Source organism: Parasteatoda tepidariorum, chromosome 3, assembly GCF_982258835.1.
Source record: "Parasteatoda tepidariorum strain Cologne lab strain chromosome 3, Ptep-v5.0, whole genome shotgun sequence".
In the NCBI taxonomy this organism is placed as follows: Eukaryota; Metazoa; Arthropoda; class Arachnida; order Araneae; family Theridiidae; genus Parasteatoda; species Parasteatoda tepidariorum.
In genome coordinates, this window is record NC_141757.1 from 60144080 (window position 1) to 60167748 (window position 23669).

Consider the following 23669-nt stretch of genomic DNA (forward strand, 5'->3'; position numbering starts at 1 on the left):
TGTAATGATTTATGTTTTACTTAAAACAAAAAAATTAAATTTTATCTATATAGCTATATGGTTTTTCGAAACCATATATATACATCGAATTCATAGTTACTTATTCACATACTTGGTTTGCATAGTGTTGCTTGCCAGTGGTCGGTCTGTGAACAATTAGAAGTCTATAAAAAGGTTAGTTATTTTTTTAAAAACATAATTACGAATTGTTATCTAAACCCACCTAAGCACTAAAGATGAGATAGCCCAAGCCCGACTCGGACTTATGATAAAATGTTTCTTTTTCTTTTTGCTACTTTTAAACAAACGCTGGGTTCAGTTGTTAAGTAAAAAAATGTAAAATTTATAAGGTGTAAAAAAATTAAAGATATGTTACTTCTGTTCATCGATTTTGTTTCGTGAGGCTTAAGATTAAGATGCTTAGGTTAAGATTTTGATTTCTTTTTAAATTTCTGTTTAATCATTTTGGGGTTTCCATCAGTATTATACCAGACGCTGGACATAGTGTCTTGGCGAGTCGGTGTGACCGAAATGCAGTTATTGTAAGTATGGCGAACTTATGGTATTTAAATGACACAACGAGAGATTATTTTTATTCTGTTAGTAAAAAGTAATATTCAATGAATCGTGAATGATGTGAAGCTGGCATCCTTCGGGGATTGGCGAACGCTAGCGAACAGAGGCGGAGCCTCCAAGCATATCGTAGTTTTCATTCGTCTGTAAAAATACATTCTAACAAAATCGAAGAACACTAATTTAATATCAGATGTATTTGCATATTATTAATCTATAATTATGTAATTTCCAGTTGTTAATTTAGATTTTTTGCAAATTGTTATCCTTACACTAAGGACAGAAGAAATTATCGGACTCATATCTCGGGTCCAGGGGCCCTATTACCAACTCATCGAAACTTATTCCGCTCGGAAACGATTCCGATCGGAAACTAGCTTTCATCGGATTGCCAATTTCGTAAAACCCACTTTGCCGTAACATGAGCATTATCGGAATCCGGTATCGAAATCGCCATTCCACACGATTCCGGTGAAATTGAAGTTTGTAGGAGGGGCTAACTTTGACCAATTAGAAAATTATTATAATTCTAATTTATTAATCTGGCAATGATATGTTTGTATTCTCTACTTCTATGCGAGTTAAAATCGCATTAACTTAGAACTGAAAGCTTAAAAATTCATACATTTTCAACAATTTTGTGTTCTAAAAGCCAAGTTTGTGTTTATTTGAAGTATAGAGAGTAGTGTAGAGTGAAATTACAACGTAGTATTTTCAAATGGCTTCACGTACAAAAATTAATATTCGCCTCCAAACAATGATTGTGGAATGCCTAGAAAACAATCCAGATTAAAATAAAGGAAGCCTTACCGGCATATCTGGCGTAATTACCACTATAAATATTAAATACCAAATCACTACTATATAAAACATGTTAACTTGCATCCATCTTAAAGTACCATAAGATAGTTGAAGGATAACGCAGTCGATAGTAAAATCTTCACACATGCATATTTCAAATAATATAGGAAATTCTAATAGCTAACTTTGGTAATTCCTTTTTTTAGCTAAGATTGTTTTTTGTACATATTTTTTTTATGTAGCTTTTGTTATTAATTTCCACAATCCGATATTATTCATTTCCACTATTGAATTTCGCCTATGAGTAACACCATTTAAGAAAAAACTAATTTCCAATCTAAATTAATTTCTAAATTTTGTTGTCGGGATATTGGAATACCCAAAATCTTTTAAGCCGATTGATCTTTCTCTTAATAGTGTTTCGATCACTCTCTTCAGCAATAGCTGGCTGTATGACGGAAAACAGCGCCATTTTGTTCACTGAAATATACAAACTCTTATCGGAATCTAGATTTCGCTTACTCTTAAACCTGCCGGAATGGGATTCGTAATAATTTCGCATCGGAATTTAGTTTCGAGCGGAATCAAGAGCTCGTAATACGACTTAACTGACATTCACGGATTTATGACGTCACGAGAGTTTCATTTCGATCGGAATCAGATTCCGTGAAGCTGGTAATAGGGCCCCAGGGGGATTCGAGATCTAAATAATGCTATGCATTTCGGCCTCTGGAAGGGAGGGGGCTCGGACCTCTAAAAGTAAGCTTGAACTCATTGCCACTAGGCACTATGCATTTTAATAATACTTGAAAGAAAATCATAATTTCCTACATGCAAATTATTAGTTAAAAAGTTGAAGCCAGAATTTCGAAAACTTACCCATTGTAACCTAATCATGGTTCTGTATTTCTTAATATATTTTAAAATATGCAGTAAGCAAAAGTGTTTTTTTTCTCCATTTAATCAAATAAATAACTTAAAATAAACAACTTGCAATAAAAACATAACTTATTATTGAGAATGAATTTTTCTACCCTCGTAATATTGAATTGTGTACAATGCGAAAAAAACGGAACATTTAATTAATCTTAATGGTTCGAGAGGAGAACTCAAATGTGCTAATTAATAAGTGCAGACTATATTTTAAGTTACGAAACTACGAAACTAGTCACAAAAACGCATTTTCTCAAAATAAACATACCTTTTTTTTCTTAAAGGATTCATATTTCAGACCCCTCAAAATATAGGGGATAGCCGCAATTAGGAAAATATGGTCCCCATAGTTTGGTCAGGAGAGTTATCCAACGTTTGAACCCCACAATGTTAATTTTACTTTTTGCGTATTTCACCATGTCTCGATATCCTTTAAAGCGAATTGAAAATTTTTTTGCACGCAATTATAAAACTCGTTTTTCCGAAGATAATTCCATGCAAAAAATAAATTTACTAAATATTTATTTTTTATTGTTTTACAAAATAATTGTTATAACAATTTTGAATTGTAAGGCACACACTTTTTAGCATCATTTAATATTTTTCCACTGCAAAATGCAAAATTTGAGCGAAATCGGCTTAATAGTTGCTGAGGAATCGAATTTTAAAGAAGTCGTGCATTTAATATTCAATTTCTCAAGAACTATTCGACCGAGTTTGCTCACATTTTGTATTTTGCCGCGTAAAATTAAATACTTTAAAATGATGCAAAAATTTATATAATTTACAGTTTTAAAATTTTTTCGACTATTATTGAATAAAATAATGAAAAATAATAAATATTTACTAAAATTTATTTCTTGTATGAAATAATCTTTGGCTAAACGAATTTTATAATTAAATGCAAACATTTTCCGATTCTCTTGAGATATGGCGAAATACGCAAAAAGTTAAAATTAACATTAACAAAGTTGGAACAGCTCTCCTGACCAAACTATTAGGACCATATTTCCCAGATTGCGGGTATTTGGGGATCAGAAATACAAATCTGTTGCAAAAAAAGGTATGCATATTCAAAAGAAGCACGTTTTTGTGTCTGATTTCGTAACTTTAAATATCATCTGCAGTAATTAATTTCATATTTGAGGTCACCCTTTCAAACCATTGAGAATGAGTCCTAGAACATTAAGATCAGAGCATTAGATTTCAAGATATTCAGGATGGTCCTTCTTCGGCACACTTTATGTTTTAACAGTTTCTATTTTTTTTTTGAAATTATGCAATTAGAGTAATTTGGTAAAACAATCCTTTTAGAGTTTCTGGACTGTTACTCTGACAACCAAAATTTGCGAAATTTTAATATATTGTTGTCGTTTTAATAAAATTTTTAAGACGCATTTCTCTACATTTTAAGAAGCATTTTTCATCAAATAATTATTTAATGATTTTTTTTGCACGTTTCTTTAAATTCTTTAATTTGTTTCGTGATTATCATCAGATAATTTCATATGAATATAATTTTTAAAAGAAAACCGAGCAAATGGAAGCAACATCGTTATTTATTTTTTGTTGCTAAGTTTGCTTAATTTTAGGCCCTGAACTCTGATTAGTTATTATTTGATGAATACTTCGCTATTTTTTTATACTTTTTCACCCATTGAGATTCTTTTAATTCTGTTTCATATAAAAGAACGTTTCATATTTTTTTTTTAAAGATGGAAGCTCCTCCCCCTGCTGGCTCCGCTCACTAACCCCCATAATTGCTTCTCACTCATAGTTGGGTTTTTCCTTCAACGTCAATATTTCTCACAAAAACAAAGATTATTTTCTTTTAATAACATACAATTATTGTGGCTTATGTAAGAATATTTTGTTTAGGTGTTCATCGTAACGAAGTAGTTAGAACCTGGTTTTGCTGTCTTTTACCTCATAGGGGAACGTGACTATTTTTTTCCCTCCAGACTTTCCTCTTTAAGGCATTACTCCAGTGAATTCGGCGTGACTCTTAAGGGAATTTAAGCATTTTAAGAAATTAGTGCTTCGACGCATAGTGCACTCAAAGGCAGAGCAACTGCCTCCATTTTCAAACGAATTTTAGCCATCGAAAACAAAATAATTACATTAAAAAATAAGTCAAAAAATGACGTAAGAAATATAAATTAATACGAGTAAATCTTCTACCGGAAATTGAAACTAATTCCGCAAACTCAGTTCCCTACTGCTGAGAACACGAACATCGTCGATAATAGAGAAAATAGAGAAATTGAGTGAGAGTGAGAAGTCAATAGAGAAAAGTCAATAGAGTTCTTATTGCTTTTTATTACGTTTTTTTTAAAACTTTTAATATAAAAGTTACGATTTATATCTGGCAACATATAATCTCTCTCTCTCGCTCTTGCTACTTTTGATTGACATCTACTCCAGCTTATAAAATTAAGACATAAAAATAGCGGGAGGCAAGAATAAATTTTCTGCAACAATAGATAAATAGTTAATATTTAAATCTAAAAAGCACTTATATTTCCAATAACTTTCGAACAAATTGAAATTTTGAATCAAAATTTGCGTTAAGTTCACAAATAAAAATGGTTTCTTCAGCATGTCAAATTTTAACTCCGTAATTGTTTTTTTAACATGTAGCAAATCGATAACGCATAATATTATTTTCCTTACAAGTTAAACAGTTTATAATTTTTGAGTTTTACGTATTTCCTGTACTTTTTTCGACACACCATCGCAATTTCAAATATCTAAATCTAATAAAGTTTGCGCAGAAACGCGAAATGTAACGCAAGAAAAAGTGATAAAAAGTTCGCAAAAAGACTTAAAATTGCAATAACTTTCGAACAATCTAGAATTAAAAAAAAACCTTTAAATTTAGTTCATAAGCAAATATGACCCTTTCACTATACCTAAATTTCAACAATGAAGAAGCATTTCTGCAGGCTGTAGAGCGACCCGTATGGCGTTTTTTTCTACAAATTTAACAGTTAATAATTACGAAATATTAGTAAAATGTTAGTTTGTTCATTGTTCTGAGCCTTATTTTATATACTTTTTTGAACAATAACTACAGTTCTGTACTTAAAAACGTATTTAGCTTATCTCAAGCAAAAAATAGCACAAATTAAAGTACAGGTCTCAACCAACTTGGCCTAAAGTAGTTTTTTTTAAAAGGGAGGCAATAATTTTATTTTAGCGTTATTATCAAAAATTGCAATTTTAAATTTCAGTGTCAAAAAGGAAACACTTTGCCTATTTTTATAGCATTGCTCAATCATCGAATTTATTTGAAACCGGTTTAATATGAAAAAAACGGGCGTCATATGTTTCGAAAATGCACACATGTGTAAAGAAATGATTAACGGATGAATTTATTTTCCGCATCTTACAAGGAAACATTCTACAATGATGGAAAACTTTCCTTCAATCAAGACCATAGCATAGTGCTGTATGGGGCAGAATCTATTGCAGAAGAAAATGTATAAAGTGTAAAATGGACAAACATTTAGTACAGTTATTAAATACATCATAGCAGCACAAAATCAGAAAACGACATAAAAATAAGTTAATTATATTACAGGCGTCTCATTCAATATGCATTATGCAAGTGACGACATAAATATTCGTTAAATAAGTAGGTTTAATAATCGGGCAAGGCCGGGTAGCCTGGTTGGTAGGCTCGTGTCCAAGAGGTCGTAGGTTCGATCCCTGTCGGCCGAAGACTCCCCGTGTAGTAAATGGTGACTGATGCACGTTAAATCTGTCGAGTCTCAAAGTCCTCCATGTCCCCATAACAAATCAATACCTCTGGGTGTATTGAATTGGAGATTGATTGTTCTTTGATTCAGGTCAAAATTACGATCTGGGGATGAATGATTGGGACGCCCTATAAACGGGTGGGGTCGAAGTCGAATTCTTGACCATAGATGGCGCCACGGGAAAACAGGAACAATCGCGCCCCTTTTGCCTTAACGGCATGCGTCAACAACGGACTATGACTGTAAGATGATACTTTGAGTTTTCAATGTGAGTATTGTATTTTTTTAAAATTTTTTCTTCTTTTTTTTACATTTCTAACACTTATCCCCATCGTAGAAAAATCTAGTATCGAGTTTTGTTTTTTAAATAAATTCTTCTGATATGCTTTAATTTTGCGGGTTTTGACAGAAGTTACTGCATGTATCATTAAACAAAAGTTTTCTAAGAATCAGAGTGTTTCCTTGTAGGAGCAAACATTTGTACCTTTTAAACTTATCTGTTAAAAAACTTGTAAAATACTGTTTTAAACGCTTTCGTAACTTATATTTTACAGCAAATCGAGAAGATGAAGCTGCATATTTTCGGATTTCTCTTGCTGTTCTTCCTTTTTAACGCTTCAATCAATTCTGCAGAAGAGACGAAACATGATATAAAAGTAAAAGTTAATGCATTAGCAGAAGCTAACAATTATTTAGCACTCAAACTTTACAAGCAGTTATCAAATGGATATACTAAAAACATCTTCTTTTCCCCACTGAGCTTGTCTATGGCATTTGGAATGCTTTTCCATGGGGCAAGAAATAATACAATGGAAGTAAGTAAATAAAACTTCTTATTATTAAAAAATTTCTAATGGTTTTTATTTCATTTATTTACTTTTTTGTTTTTTGATCGAGGCAATTTTTCCTGAAATTTGTATAGGAAAAAATATTACCATTAAGAACAAAATTTACTAATACAAAAATTTAGCTTGTATTGATGAAAAAGTTCTAACAGAAGATAATTCAAAAGGGATAGATTAGTTTGCTTTTTAAGAATTATTTTACAATATAATATTACATACTATTTACTATGTAATATTACATTATGACCTGTTATTGTTACTTTTGAGCAATTTTTCCATCAATTTAAAATTGAATGTCTACCATACTATTAACTCAGGAATGGAAGCCTCAATTTGAGAAATTTTTTTTCCTGCTGTTTGAAATCATCCAGCATCTGGTTTATAATTTTCTGTAGGGGTATAATATTTAGCGCATTATCTCAAAAACATTAAATAACATTGCAGTTTAAACTTTCGTATAAAGTTGTGAATGGCTTCACCGATTGATGTGACATTGTTTCTACCTAGATACTGTAAATTGTTCACAAGCAGTATTAAAAAAACGGTTTTTTAAAAAACCAGAGCATTCTATTACAAAAAGAACTTTCTAAAAGTATTTTTTTAACTACAGGTATTGAACCACTCGTTCTTGACCTGGGAAGATTCTGGATTTATTTCTCATTTAATGTTAACCGCTGGGCACCTGTCAATTTATGTCACGGTGGCGAGCCACTTTACCTACGGATTTACTAAAGTCTTTTTTATTAAAGATCTCTTTAAAAAAAATGGCCATTTTTTCTAGATACCATCTGTTTTTGTTTTTTCACGTTCTTAAATAGTCTTTTTAAATAAAAAAAAAGCAGCAAACGATATCTAGAAAAAAAAACGCTTAGGTAGAAGCTTAGAACTCACTAAACTCAAAGAATGGAGATCCATCCTAATTTTCCAAGAGTTCAAAACCTTTTTTCATTCAATTTATTATTTATTTATTTATTTAATTTGAAGATACTTTGAGACATGATGAAATAATTTCAGATGTAAAAGCTTGTATTCTGTGTCCCTTGTATTCTAAACAAAGCTTAGAAAATAAAATAAATGTGACAAAATAGGATAATCTGATTATAAAAAGTTTTTTTTCTAATTTAAATTCTAGGACAATGAAAATTTAAACAAGAATGTTTATCTTGAGATTGAGAAATAACCTGACAGGATGACGTATTAAATTTTTTTTCTCTTACAAAACTACTCTTAACAAGTTTTGTAAATGAAACTTCACATTTTTTTAAACCTTTTTCTTTTTTAAGTTTTAAACGTTAAATTGATGGAATGTAATTACATAATAATCTTAATGAATGTGCACGGGTTGATTCTGTACAATGGTTACAAACTTAGAAAAAAGGTAGGGAACGTTATCAATGTACAGTGTGCAATAAAATGCAAAGGAAACCTTAAGTAACTTTTGATTTAATGATGAAATTATCACGTACTACGACTCAATGTTAATAATAACGATAATGTAGCATTTGGATTCATTTCTAAGTTTTCAGAAATAAACCAATTAGCTTAAGTTTATTTTCTTTTCAGGTCCTTAGGAATGCATTGGGCTACGAAGCAGCGGGCTTAAATTCTGATGAAGTATCAGATTTGTTTTATCATCTTTTAGAAGAAGAACTCCCTCCTGCTGATACTAAAAATCCTGCATACCTATTGGAAATTGCCAATCAAATACTAATCAAAGATGGATTACATTTAAATGAGGCGTTTAAAGAAGAATTAAATAATCTTTTCCACGCACCAATTGAAGAAGTGAATTTTGGGAAGGATTCTTCTGAAATAATAAAAAGCGTCAATCAATGGGTCGATGAAAAAACTCACGGTAAAATCACGAACCTGCTTCAGCAGCTTGATCCAGGAACTGCTCTTCTCCTTCTGAATGCTGTTTATTTTAAGGGTAACTGGGAAAAACAATTTAACCCAAAAGTTACAAATGACCAATCATTTTTCAATGATGGCGTGGAGGCAAATGCTAAGTAAATACAATTCTGATTTTATTTTTTTGAAAAACAGTAACTTGTTTTTGATGTTATACTGCGTAATTAAGTGCGCCATTGTTTTTTTAACAAAGCAAAAGATATTAGTCCCAAGAATTCTCTTAACGATTTCATATGTATAGGGTGTTTACATTAGAAATACGCAAACTTTTCTGTTAATGAAGAGAAACTTTTTTAGCAAATATTCATCAACGAGTTTCTGAAATACATTGATGTATTTATAAGGCAGGCAATAGAGCAATAATTTTTCTTTAATAGTCTATTAGCAGGGTTCGATTTAGAAATCTAGGAACCGTAAGCACAGGATTTTCTTTAAAAGTAAAAAATTTTTTTTGAGATTCCTTAAACTCATCTATAATACTCTAGCATTAGATCTACACCGAAGAGCCATTACATTATGACCACCCTCCATCTATAACAATGGGCTCCCCCAGGGTTTCATGGTTTCTCGCCCAGGAACAATGTTTTCATGGGACACATTAGGACCCATAATCCTCATAGAACAATCCCTGACGTCTGTAAGCTACTTGAACATAGTTCATCCATTCATGGCAACAGTTTTTCCTGCGGGGGATGGTGTTTATCAACAGGATAATGTATAAACAGGATAATGTATAATGTATAATGTATGCAACAGGATAATGTATAATGTATAAACAGGAGTTCTATCTGCAAATAAGATACCAACTGTAGTGGAACAGCTCTCTATCCAACTTCGTTACCAGCTGAGCTGTTGATGATCATCTTAGACATCTTCTTTCAACAAAATGAAATATTAATGAACTCAAAGAACCTTTTTTTTGAACTTATTATTTCAACGGTGATTTCATTTGTACTTCATTTTTCATTTGTACTCATTGTAAAGTGGTCAACTGACCTCAAGTTAATATTAGTTTTAATTACAACATATATTTCATTTTGAAATATGTTTCGAAGTAAATTGCCCCACTAGAAACAAACAGTCAAAATAATTTATTTTCTATGTGCATACGTAATCTATATACATAAAAAACAAAAGTCTCACTCAATCACAGATTAATTTACTGCCTCATCTATAACGCCTCGCACTAAGCCAAAAAGCCAAAATTTAGATCATAGGCTCATTATGAGACAAATGGAGAAACTTAAATGTTTATTATAGATGTAATGAAATTATCGGGCTAGTTAGGGATAATTAGACCGATTGACAACTATGCTAAATAATGTATTCGCTCAAACGCAGACCAGGTAATCTTTATCAGGTATAAATAAAGGCAAAAACAGTTTCATATTGATACGTTTTAATTATAGGTGGTTAATCAGAGGTAAATAGCCAAACTGACAGTAATGTTAAAAAACGCATTTTATACCAAGAAAGAAGCCTCAAATTTGGACCTTTATGAGATGAACAGAAAGACAAAAAAAAGTTTCAGTTTAATATTTATAATTATTAGGGAAATTAAGTGTTAATTAGCCAATTGGTAGTAATGCTAAATGACGCGTTTTTGCCAATATGGAATGCGGCTAATTGCTCCTTAAAATGTTGATAATAATCCTCACTTTTTATGTAAAGTTAAATACAGCATTTTATCGTATTACAAAATCTTAACTTTAAATTTATGGCACAATTTAATAATGTAAATTTTTTATAACCTTAATAAGGTGTGTTTAATTGAACAATATTCCTATGATGAACCATAGCACCGTGTAATGATGTTCAATAATGTGGTTCAACTTAGTTCAAGGTTAAGTTTGCAATAAATTAGAACTATATTGTGATTCAACATTTTCCTAAATTTCTGGTACCTTTTTCAAACAAGCTATTTTTCACTTGTAGGCCAGTTCCTTTCATGCACATGACAGATGTATTTAAATATGCCTCAACTGGTGACGCACAAGTAATAGAGCTACCATACGAAGGAAACAACATAAGTATGATGGTTTTACTACCTAAAAAGCTTGATGGATTATTGGCCGTAGAAGAGAATTTAACTTATGAAAAAATAGCCTCTGTACGAAAGCAGCTTTCTAAGATAAAAGTTGTTCTTTCGCTTCCAAAATTCAAGGTTGATTATTCACGAGACATGACTGGTGATTTTAAGGCTGTTGGCGCAGGTGAGGCTTTTGACCCTTCGAAAGCCAATTTCACGGGTATTGCTGATGCAGGTCTATATGTCAGCCAGGTTATACACAAAGCAGCTGTTGAAGTAAATGAAGAAGGAAGTGAAGCAGCTGCTGCGACGGCTGTTATTATGCCTATGATGGCAAGACCCATGCCTCTACCTCCTGTCATGGTGTTCAACGCAAACCACCCATTTCTATTTGCAATTATGGACAACAGGAATGAAATGATTATGTTTGCAGGCCGTGTCAATGAGTTATAAAGTATTCATTGCGAAAAATATGCAATTAATCAATGTAACATTATTAAATAAAAAATATTTATTTTTATGAATGTATTCTTGTTACTGTCTGGCAATCACGAGATGAGTTCTCGGTGAGGTTGCTTTCAGTTAGATCGGGAACTGATGTTATGATTGGCAATCACGAGATGAGTTCTCCGTAAGGTTTCTTTCAGTTAGGTCGAAAACTCATGTTATGATTGGCAATCACGAGATGAGTTCTCGGTGAGGTTTTTTTCAGTTAGATCGGGAACTCATGTTATGATTGGCAATCACGAGATGAGTTCTCGGTAAGGTTTTGATTTAGGCAGAAACAAAAGCTAAGTTTGATATAAGTCTAGTCTTTAAAATTATAATAATAGAATATTTAAAATCTATATGTTAAATATTATAAAAATGTATTGAAATTTAATTGGAATGATATTTATATAAACTACTTATGAAGTATATTTAACTGCCTTTTACTTTTAATACCATAAATTTATTATCACTCTGCCTTATTATAAGATCTTCTTCATGCTTGAGATAACGCTCTCAGATAAAGAGGTATTTATTTCATTTATTGGCATTTGGTATTATTACTCTGATGGTATTTATTGGCATTGAAAGGGCTTTTGACAAAGTCCCTATTGAGACTATCATCAATGCACTTAAAACCAGAGGTATCAATTCAGTTATCACCAGATGGATAACTAATCTGCTGTCCTCCAGGGTATGTTTGTTGGCACTAGTATGAAAGTTCATGCTACTTCAAGCTGCCCTCAGGGAGGAATTTTGTCCTCCATCCTATGGTGTCTGGTTATGGACTCTTTGCTAGTTCGACTAGCCAATCTTGGCATTCCCTGTGTTGGGTATGCTAGTGATGGTGTTATTGTTGTCAGAGAAAAGTATGGCAAAGCAGTCTCTGTTCAAGAAGTAACTAGATGGTGTTCTGAATCTAGCTTATCTGTTAACCATTCTAAGATAAGTCTTGTGGCATTCACCAGAAAAAGGCGTCTTAATCTAGGTGATGTGTGTTACCTTGATTATATGTTAGAACTCACTGAGAAAGTCAAGTTTCTCGGGGGGGATTTATGACTCCAAACTTAACTGGTTAGCAGAATAAACGAACCTCACGTTTTAGTTGTTCATCTCATCAAAGTAACGAATAACTGTATTTAGCATCTCTCGAAAAAATGCTATTGTTCGAGACCAACTCATGGTGGTCAAAGTTTACCACAATTAGGTGATTTTCTCTAATACTTTTTCCTTTTAAAGGTTCGTAAAACACTTTTTTTTCCACATTATCTAAATTAAAACTGTACAGTAGTAATGCAGTTTTAATAAGTACCAAATATACTAATTTTACCTACATTAGTGTGTTTGGTATTAATTAAAATTGCTCTAATTACCATAATGTAGGAAGTGCCTATTACCAAAAATAATTAAGCACCATTAGCGTCAATAATAGTATGGCGATTTTTTATGTTCCTTCCGAATCAGTAACATTTTCCCGTTACTTTTACTATTACTCAGTGCATAGTTAATTTATTTTTTTATTTCAGTTATAGTACCTATTGTCGACAGTAATTAATTATCATTTACGTGAAAAATAATAAGTCGAGTTTTTGCTTTTCTTCTAAACGAATTAGTGCCATTCCACTATTAATTATACTTTTTAGAACAGAATTTATTTATTTTTTTCATTTCAGTTTGTAGCTATTACTAATTCAATTAAGCATGATAGGCATCAATAATAGTATGACAATGCATTACGCTTCTCCTAAATTAATTAAAATCATTTCTCCATTAATCTTTATCTTTAGTGATTAGCATATTTTTTCTATTCCAATAATTATTTTTAATTAAATTAATCATACATCATTGGTGTCAATTATAAAGTGGATATTTTTTTTACCATTCTCATATATGATTAGTATAGTAGAGCTTAGTCAGTTTTAGTATAGTAGAGCTTATCAAACATAACGCATAAAAAATAATTAAATATCTAAGAACGTGTTATAAACTCTTTTTTTTTCATTAATGAGGGCTGCAAGTATCACTGACTCTATCTTTAAAATCGCTTGCAGTTTAAATATACCTTTAATGTGCATAACATTTTTATTTCCATTTTGACTTTAATATATTAAGAGTGGTGAACACCCTGCGTTTATCTGAGTTCTACTTTGAGATTCAAGACTTTAGTGATGGCTTTAAGATAATTTCAAGACTTTAATAGGTATATTAACGGAGACATTATCATTTTTTTAAAAAATAAACTGAATGTAACTGTTAAAAATGATTTTTAAACGTATCAACGAATTATTCTCCTAAGTTATTTTATGGTAAAAACCTGTTCTTTTGGCGACGCTACCCCTAGAACTCTTCTTGCTTCTTGGTCAAGCATATCTCTATCTAGAATTCAATGAAATTAGTCAATTTCTGAAAAATAAAATTAAAAAAAAATGTGTTTGTTAACTTTTATTTCTCAAAAACTATTCGAATGATTTCGTTTTAATTTTGTATTTTGTCATACTGAAACGGAGTAAAAATTATATGGTTTTCAGAATTACATAAGTTTAAAATAGAAACTCAGTTCTAATTACATAATTTAAAATGGCGAAAATGATTTGTACACCTTACGATTTAAAACTATTCCAACCTTTTAAATTAACACAATAATAAATAAATTTTAATTTTGCTACAAGGAATTATCATTGGATTAACAAATTTCATAATTATGTGCAAAAACTTTTCCATTCGTTTGAAAATTTCCCAATATGTAATGAAATGCGTATTAACTTTAAGGGGCCCAAGATTTCAATTGTTTTTCTAACTTAAGCAATTGAGACGAAAAAGTACAGCTGTTCCCTTTATTTCGAGGATTAAGAATCCAAAATAGTTGGATAAAAAGTATGTTTATTCAGAAAAAGTTCGTTTTTGTGCTTATTTCCATAACTAAGTTCTAATTAATTACCGTGATTGAAGTCATCTCTTTGAGCTATTATTTAATTTGAGAAAATTCAATTCACTAGCACAAATTTTATTCAAATTGATATCTTTCTTATTTTGCGCCCTGTATATTTGAATATAATCTATAAGAGAAATCCCTTATTTTATTTATTTGATATTATTATTCCTATTTTTTGCTGTTAAAATTATTTTTGAGGAAATTTTTACACGGTCAAAAAAATATATTAATAGTTACATACCTAAACCGTAGATTCGACTTTTATCAACCAGTTCCTAAGTCATTGCACTTTATTCGCATTTATGAAAGAAAACAACAAATAAAAATATTTAGCTATGAGTAACTGTCACATATTTAGGTGGATTGTAAATTTCTAGTTGATGTGTAAATAAACAATTTCACTATTATCACACTATATTTACAAGTTGTTATCTTTATGCAACCCTTTTTATAGAGCAAAGTGATATTAAGAGTTATTTGGGAAATTACACAATGCAAAAGATTAAAAAAAAGATTTATATTTTATAGTAAACTAAAAGAATATGGGACACTGTTCTTTTTCCGCATTTTAACTCAGTATAAAAAGGATAATCTGTGATTCTTCTTCATAAGTTTCTTATTTTATTTCAAAATATCGTGAAACTTAAATTGGAGTTAAGAAGTAAAAAACTGTAAGTTCTAACTTTAATATGTTATGCTTATATATTATTACTATCTTTTTTTCATATTTTTAGATTTAAAAACCTTCTACAAAAATTCTACATATTGTAAAAAATTTTTATTAATATAGATATTTTAAATCTAAACGTATTTTTACGATCACTTGATCGAGCCAAATACTATAATACTTTTTTTGATGAGGTTTTAAATTTTTTTAAAATTAAATATAAAAATGTAACGTAAAAAGCGAATATACGATTTAATGTTTATTCAAATGAAATTATAATAATTCTGATTAAAATACAGTTAAGTTTCCACAGTGTAACTATAAATTCGAAGTTCCTATACATACGTATTAAGCACTTTTAGTTTTTATTCAATGATTGTTTTTGCTTTTAAAATTAGATATCTGTTATATTTTAGAAGAAAACTAAATGTTCAAGACGACTGTTTCTTATTGTTACAGAACAAGTAAACTTGCAATTATTTTCCTGCATTTCCTAGAATTGTGCTAAAGTTTAAAAACTTTTAATGTAGTTTAAAAGTCTTTCACATTGTAAGCAAATTATGTTAACTGATTTATTTAATTTTATGATTTAAACTTATTTGACTTTAAAGTACTTTTTTTTTCTTTTTCGTTTTTTCATAAAAAATCCATAAAGGGATTGCTTTAGTGAATAGTTATTTTAAAAGCAATAGACAAAAAAAGTAATGAATTTTTAGAATTTTTTCATACAAAGTTATGAATTTAAAATTTTCTGATACTTTGAGGTCAAAGGAAACGGTCTTTAATTAAATTTTGTCAAGTGTGAGAGATGTTTCATAACGTTATTATCTAATACCATAAGAATTATTTCTCACAATATCTTATGAAATTCTCGTTGTCAGCTTAAAGCTTTATCTTTTATCAATAAATAAGGCAAAAGATCATAAAATTTAAGACACAAATGATAAATAACACTTATCTATTCTATAAATTTAAAAGAAATACTGTTTTCTGGATATTTACGGGTAAGTTTATTTTTTCCCCAAATTTGTTCTTTACTTTTATAACAAAAATTTTAAAATTTCGATTTGACTTTTAATTTTGACTTTCACATGTAAACTTTTTTCAATTAAATTCATGTTTCAGATGACAATGCGTTTAATATTTCTTTTTTTCAGAAATAAGAGAAATACCGAATCAAAGCTATTTAAATAATAGAATTTACCCGTTAATTTGTCGACAAATATTTCTATCAATTGTTTCGCAGATTGTTCCATCAGTTAAAGAACGCTTAAATATATCACTTTTTTTAAAAATATTTTATTTATTTAGTTATATTTTAAATTTCGATGTTTTTGATATGATAAAAATATATTTTTGTTGAAGACCAAGGATTTATTTTGAAACAATAATTAGCTACATAAAAGAGAAAAAAACTTTTGAAGGAATTTAACGATTGTCTATTTTATCTTGCAATTTTTATTTTAAAAACCTTTGTCGAGAGAATTTCAAATCCGAATTATATATATATTTTTAAAATATTTATACATATTCTGTTTTAAATCACTATGCGTTTAACTTGCAGCAGAAAATGATTAGAAATGCCAATTTTTGCCACTAATTCTTTAGGAGACATCGAAAAATGTAATTAATGATTGATTCATAACAAAACATTTAGTTGTTGAGATGAGATAAATTGAATTGATTTTTCTACAATAATTACCAATAGCATGTATGTATGGACTTCGAATACTTTGATTTGTTTATCTCAAAACGTCAAGGTTTTTTTAAAAAGGAATTATGTATATAAATGTATGTAAACTTGAAATTCATTTTGAAAAGAACCAACTAACATTATAATATGTAGTATTTAACTAAAGGTTACTGGGAACTAAATACTATTATATATTTTTATTGGATTTTTTTTTTCTTATAAAAGTTTAGAGTCTTTGAAAAAATTTAAGGTATTTCCTGTGGAATCGAATATAGTTTTTAAAAAAGTGTTCTTTAAATTTATGCAAGAAAATTAAGTTATTTAATTATTAAAATTATTTAATTATATTCAGATAACTAAATATAAATTATTGTACTTAGTATTACACTTAAGTTCTTAGTAATTTTTTAAATGCATTTATTTTCATTAAATTTTTAAAATTTCGCTAGGTAATGTCCTTTATAAACTCAAATATTTAAAAGTATATTTTATGTAGCGAATAGTTATTAACTGGTTACTATTTTTGAAAGATGCAAGAAAAGTTATTTCAACTGTTTTAATGCTGTGTTAATTGTAGCACACTGATTAAAAATTTTTTCATTAACTTTCTGTAATAAGTTTGTAGTTTAATAAAAAGTAGGGGAAAAAATGAAAAGCTATGAATAGGAAAAAATTAAAATAAACTGAAGCTAAAAGTAATAACATTTAACCATAAACTGTAATTACATTGCCGTTATCTGAATTTTGATACGTAATATTCCTTTCGGCTTTTTATAATACATATTTCCACTAAGTTACAATTATTCTGCTAATTTTGCCATACATAAAAGGTTATAATAATACAGATTAATATTTCAGAAGTTAGAGCTATTTTAATTTTATATTTGTTAATCACCCAAACAAAGCTCTTCAGTCAGAATCTTAATAAAATACAATGATAAGGTAGTATAAATATAAATCGTCATTTTAGTAACATTGCAAGCACTCTGGAAAACAGCTTTATTTTAATTTGGCCTTCTATGTTCGATTTAAACAAGTTATGCATCCTTTCTAAACGATTTTGATATTGTTTTAACTTCAAGTAGCACTTTAAATTGTATTTGATTTTCAATTTGTCTCAAATGAAAGTTTTGTTTTATTTCAGAATCGTATTAGGATAACAATGAAGGCTTACTGCGTATTGTGTCTTCTCATCACTATCCACGTCGTCGCTAATAAAGGAGAAGTGACAAATGAAGATCTTCAAAAATTTGCAGATGCTAACAATCATTTAGCTGCAAACCTTTTTCACAGAGTCATCAAAGGAAGTTCAGACAATGTAGTTTTATGTCCCGCAAGTTTGTTGACCGGATTAGGAATCATGTTATATGGAGCCAGAGGAAATACTCAAAAGGTAAGTGCTTAAACAAATTATAAAATATTACTCAGTTTGTATGTCGACATATGCTGTAATTAAATTTGAAGTACAGAAAAATATGTGCAGGATGTTACTCACATATTTTCCTCTCAAAATTATCATATAAACTTTAAAAATAGAAGAGAAATTTTTTTGACAAGAACGAAAAAATATTTCCGGACCTCCGACGTCACCGTTGCTGCTTTGAGCGTTCAACTTAACATAAATTTTGTTTTATTGCTTAAAAATTATGAGGCTTAGAAACTTAAAATTGCAGAAAAGTGTACAAGAATTCAGATGAAATAAAAAAGGAACTTTCTATGATTTTTTCGAGAATTATTAACAGTTGAACTTGTTGAAAAAAGTACTATGCGGGCCACTCTACAGCCCGCAGGAATACAACTGCAGAGTTGAAGCAGAGTTGAAAGTTGATTAAAAATTTTTTGAAAGTTATTACATTTTTAATTGCTTTTTTGAGAGATTTTCCTCCATTTTTTCCTGTTTTACGTTACATTTTGCTTTGCAGCTCAAAATTTATAAGACTTAGAAACTTGAAATTACGAAGGTGTGTGAAAACTGTACAAATAGTTCGATGGGATAAAAAAATACGATTCGATTATTACTTCGAGAATTATTAACTGTTAAAAATTTAAGGTAAAAAACTTATTAGTTTTTTTCCCATAAATTTAACAGTTAATAATCTACTGTCAACTGATCTATGTCGGTTGAACTACTGTCCTCTGAAATGCAACTACAATACAAAATTAAAATTTGAAGTGTTGATAAAGTCATTTTGAATTATAACTGTAACAAGAGTCTTTTTCAAAATTTTTATTTTTTCCAAAATTATTGCAAATTTAAGGGTGTTTTGCAATTTTTTTCCTTAAATAATAATTTTTTATCCATTGGTGTGGGAAAAAAAATTATCTCTCTTGCGATTTTTATTTTACAGGCTGGCGCTTGACTTGATGTGAAAAGTAAAATAAATAAATAAATAAATTTTTTAAAAATGTATAAATTAAAAATAAGAGATATGTTGTCAGTTGTTATTCTTATCAAATTTTAATCGAATATCGAAATTTTTAAGAATATAAAGACTGCAGAGATATAAGAACTGTTTCAAATGCGAATTATTACACCATATAAAGTTATCGTAATATATTGTTATCAAGAAAAGTTACTTCTTATTTATTACTGCTTATTATGTAGCATATTTCTTATTCTTAAGTTTAAATATTTTTTTCAAGTACAGTTGATGATTTTTCAGATATAGCTATCCTTTCATTTCGTTACGATAAGTACACTAACAAAATGAGTTTAGATAAAATTATAATAATTATATATTTTATAAAAAAATTATATTTTTTAATCGACTTTTTCGAAGACAAAGTGAATAACTGGTTTGTGTCCATCAGTGCTAGCAATGTTAATGCATAAATGTAAATAATTTCAGTTAAAAAAATTGATTCCAAATTTGGTCTAAGATAATTTTTTAAGAATAATATCCGAATTTTATTTTTACACATATTAAAACACAAATTGAAGGTAAAGTGCTTTTTTGCGCATTGTCTTGAGGTTTGTTTTAAATTTTATTTAAAGAATTATTGTAATTTTTCACTTCATTGCAGGAACTCTACACGGTGTTAGGATACAAGGCTGCAGGCTTACCCAATGACAAAGTACCTTCAACATACAGCTATTATTTCACAAATATGCTGCCTGAAAATGATCCAAGAACAATAAATTACACTCTGAACTGCGCAGATGAAGTCTTAGTAAAAAGCCAGGCACAACTGTATCCTTCATATCTAAGCGAGGTCCAAGAACAGTATCCGACAGTAAAAAATGTTGACTTTTCGAACAACGCTCCAAAAATAAGTGATGATATCAACAGTTTTGTAAGAGAAAAAACGAACGGAAAAGTTGATAACCTTGTCAGCAGTGTGAGTCCAGACACTTCTTCACTTCTAGTAGATGCTGTTTACTTTAGGGGAAATTGGGAAACGCCTTTTTCAGCTGGACCGTTGCAACCCTTTTATAATGGTGGCTCTTTGTCAAATGCTAGGTAAGATAATTTGAAGTTTTATAAAGCTACAACGCGAATAATGCACATTTGAACTAAGCAAAATCTGATGGTAAAAGTAAACACTTGGCATTTTTTTGACTGATTGATGCCAAGGTTGTAACAAACAGAACTACGAATCTAACTAATGATCCTGTTATTCTGAGATTGCCTGGTTGGTAGGGCACTGGGCCCATGTCCAAGAGTTCGTGGGTCCGATGCCCTCCGGCCGAAGACTCCCTGTGTAGTGAATGGTGACTAATGCACGCTAAATCTGTCGAGTCACAAAGTCCTGCATGTTCCCCTAACAAATCAATACCTCTGAGGGTACCGATTCAGGAGTTTCCTTGTCTTCAGGATTGGTTCAAAATTACAAGGCTACGAAGTTGAACATCAGTAGTCGTAAACCCAAAAATTGGGTCGGCTGTTCAACGACGCATATAATATTGATCCCGTTAGAAAAGAATCGCTGATTCAGTGGAGGATCGGTGGAAGTTAGTTTTCGATAAGCAGCAAACCTTTATATTTACTATCAGTTTTCGCTGAGCAGACTATAGTCATCACAATAGTGGCTATAAAAATGCAAAAAACTCCTTTTTAAATGGTCTATGAAAACAGAATTTCCTTTTAGTCTTTGCTGTAGTTCATGAAATTTTCAAAGATTTAAAGTTCATATTTTATAATCTTATTATCAAAATTTTCCTGAAAAATCTGTCAAAACTGTAGTATGAAAGAAGGTGAAAAACTATTTTTTTCTTGAATAACGCTAATTTTTTAAAAGCAAAATATAGGTTTGTTTCAAAATAACTGTGCTGATTATTGACAGACAGTTTCCTTTAATGCTAACAAATATAACTATGCGAAATTATTTTTGATTTAATAATTAAACTATAAGAAATTTCTCTCTTTTCGAAATATTACACCTTGTGTTAGAATTTCTCAACTTATTAGAGTTCCTGGTTATAATTTAACTGATAGTGTGACATTGAGCATTCATGCAATATTAGAAAATATTAACATGTTATATTAAGGTAAACACGGGAACATTAATTCATTTTGCCTTATTCTGAATAGCTTAAAGGCTAAGTTTTCAAACAGACTTATAAAAATGCAAAATATTTATTTGTTATTGTTTGCAACAAGAGCAAGTATTGCGTCGCTAGAATGGATTAGTTAATTTCCTTTTTTTTATTATTATAAACAATAAAATAAATGTATTATGCAAAATTGCGAATATGATAGGTCAAACAGTCTTTTGTTTTGTGTTTGCATAAATTCTCCAACTGATTTTTATTATATACATTATAACTAATCTAAAGTCGTGTAAAAAAGAATATTTAGTGTTATTATACTAACTCTACATACGTGGAAAAAATGGTACTAACTGCTTTATGTGATATTTATATGTAACTACTTTTCATGTTACTAATTTAAACCATTTTATTATAGAAAAATGTCAGAAACTGCGAGTATTGGCTTAATTCAAGAACTAGTTTTTAATTTAACTAGTTTAAAAATTTGTTTCCATACTGTCCTTTAATGCTTAAGTTAAAGCTTGACTCTCTGCCGCTTTGCTCGAAGAACAATTAGGGAAACTGATAACTTTTATTTTCTTTTAAGAATTATGAATTTTGAAAATTTTCTCACAGTAATTTAATTTAGCAACTTATTGATTTTCGAAATATTTCAAAGAAAATTGAGTTTCATGTTTTGTAAACTCATTAATAATTTTAAACGATCTTTGTGTGCTCTTTTTAATTGTGTTAGAGGACATTTTAATTAGTACACAAAAACAGAAGATTAAAGTTGAAAGAAATAAAATTAATTTTTTCTTTTGGAAAGTTCTCAAAGCTCTAATTTCAAAAATATGTAAAAAATAATTTTGTGAAATTCAGTACAAAGAAATGGAGGTTTTACAAACAAAATAAAGTCATTTACAAAAACAATGGCATTTAATTATTATTTTTTCAAAAGCAGTTTAACTAATAATTTACACAACAACTTTTACATAACTATCTCCTTATAATCTCTTAAGGCCTGGTTTCTTAGGACAGGACGCCGTCAGCTGGAAATCAGCGCTAACCTCTGATTGGTCCATTTGTGAGCTGGATAGTATACGTCATCGAACGCTTATCTTGAACTTCAATTGCCGTCCAACTCAACTGCAGTTGGATTACAGCGTGACGTTAACCACAGAAGCAATGGCGGACAACATCCAACAGCACATTGAAATCAGCCAAGATTTTGATTTTGACATTAAACATAGCTTCTTCATTAAACATAGCACTCTTCATTTAGCTCAGCTATAATGTGTTTTTTCTTGAACAAAGTCATTATTTGTTCTCTAAAACACTGGTCGACAATAACAAAATCAATACAAATTCAAAATAAATATTTGTTTACGTTATTAACGCATGCGCAATGAGGGATAATGTCTGCGTTGGACCGACTGCTCACGCTGAGCTAACAAAAAAGTATTTTTTTGGCGTCAGATCTACGGCAACTTTCCGCTGACGCCCAGATAAGGCGTTAGTTCTAAGAAACCAGGCCTTGAGCTAACAAACCAGTATTTTGTTGGCGTCAGCGTGACGTTGACGTCCCGCTGACGCCCAGATAAGGCGCTTGTCCTAAGAAACCAGACCTTCAGATGCTTTATTTCTACGAATTTAATCATACTTACTAATTAATTCTTAATAATGCTAAAACTAATTTTGTGGTATTTCCAAACATTTTATAGGAATATTCAATTCATGCAAGCCACGAGTTATTTTCCTTACATGGAAACTGATAAATTCCAAGTTATTGAACTTCCATACATTGGAGAAAATGTTGCGTTGCTGGTTTTATTGCCACTCCGTACAGATGGACTCCCCGCTTTAGAAGATAACATAACACCAGAGGACGTTGAGCAAGTTATAGGACAGTTACACCCTACCCATGTTTTGGTTAATTTACCGAAGTTCAGCCTGGAATACTCTCGGGACTTTTCCAAGGACATCGCAGCCATGGGAGCTAAAAGCGTATACGATGGACCTGCTGATTTCTCCGGAATGACATCAAGTGAAGATTTAGTTGTTTCTGGCACTCTGCACAAAACTGTTTTAGATGTCACTGATAATGGAAATCAAAACCGAAAACGAAGATCGTTGAACTATCCCAACACCCCTCCAGCCTACTTCAATGCAGACCATCCATTCTTGTTCGCTGTAGTTGACCGAAGAAATGATTTGTTTGTGTTTTTGGGTCGTGTCAACAAGTTGTAAGAAAGTTTTATCAAAAAAAGAACTAATTGATGCTTATGGATTAATAAAGTACGTTTTCATATAATAGTTGTATTATTCTTTTAACAGTACTTTATTTTATTTAAATTGCTCTGCTTTTTCTTAAAACCAGATTCAGATTAAAATTGAAGAAGTTTTAGAGCTTTCCCTTATAAAGATAGTCCCGGAGAGACTTCTACTTCCTCTGGAGTTTATTTTTCTCACTATTTCAAATATAATTCAGACATGTAAGGCTTATTTTTATATTTTTTGTCAACTAATCTACCTTTTATGAGAAAATTACATATAAGTTCTGA

At 30.1% G+C, this 23669-nt stretch overlaps 1 protein-coding gene across 4 annotated transcripts; it reads left to right on the forward strand.

Annotated features, from left to right (window-relative positions):
• LOC107445548 (serpin B6) lies at positions 1–23419 on the forward strand. Of its 4 annotated transcripts, none has more exons than XM_087159402.1 (4): positions 1–174; positions 17779–18027; positions 19659–20095; positions 22830–23419. In XM_087159402.1, exons 2-4 carry the CDS (start codon positions 17797–17799, stop codon positions 23353–23355), a joined length of 1194 nt encoding a protein of 397 aa, XP_087015528.1. In that variant the 5' UTR covers positions 1–174; positions 17779–17796; the 3' UTR covers positions 23356–23419. The 4 variants fall into 4 exon arrangements, with proteins under 4 accessions (XP_087015528.1, XP_087015527.1, XP_087015529.1 ...); XM_087159401.1 differs by lacking the exons at positions 17779–18027; positions 19659–20095; positions 22830–23419 and adding exons at positions 6623–6883; positions 8477–8922; positions 10760–11373 and having other exon boundaries at positions 15–174; XM_087159403.1 differs by lacking the exon at positions 1–174 and adding an exon at positions 14829–14945.
• The last annotated feature ends 250 nt before the right edge of the window (positions 23420–23669 follow it).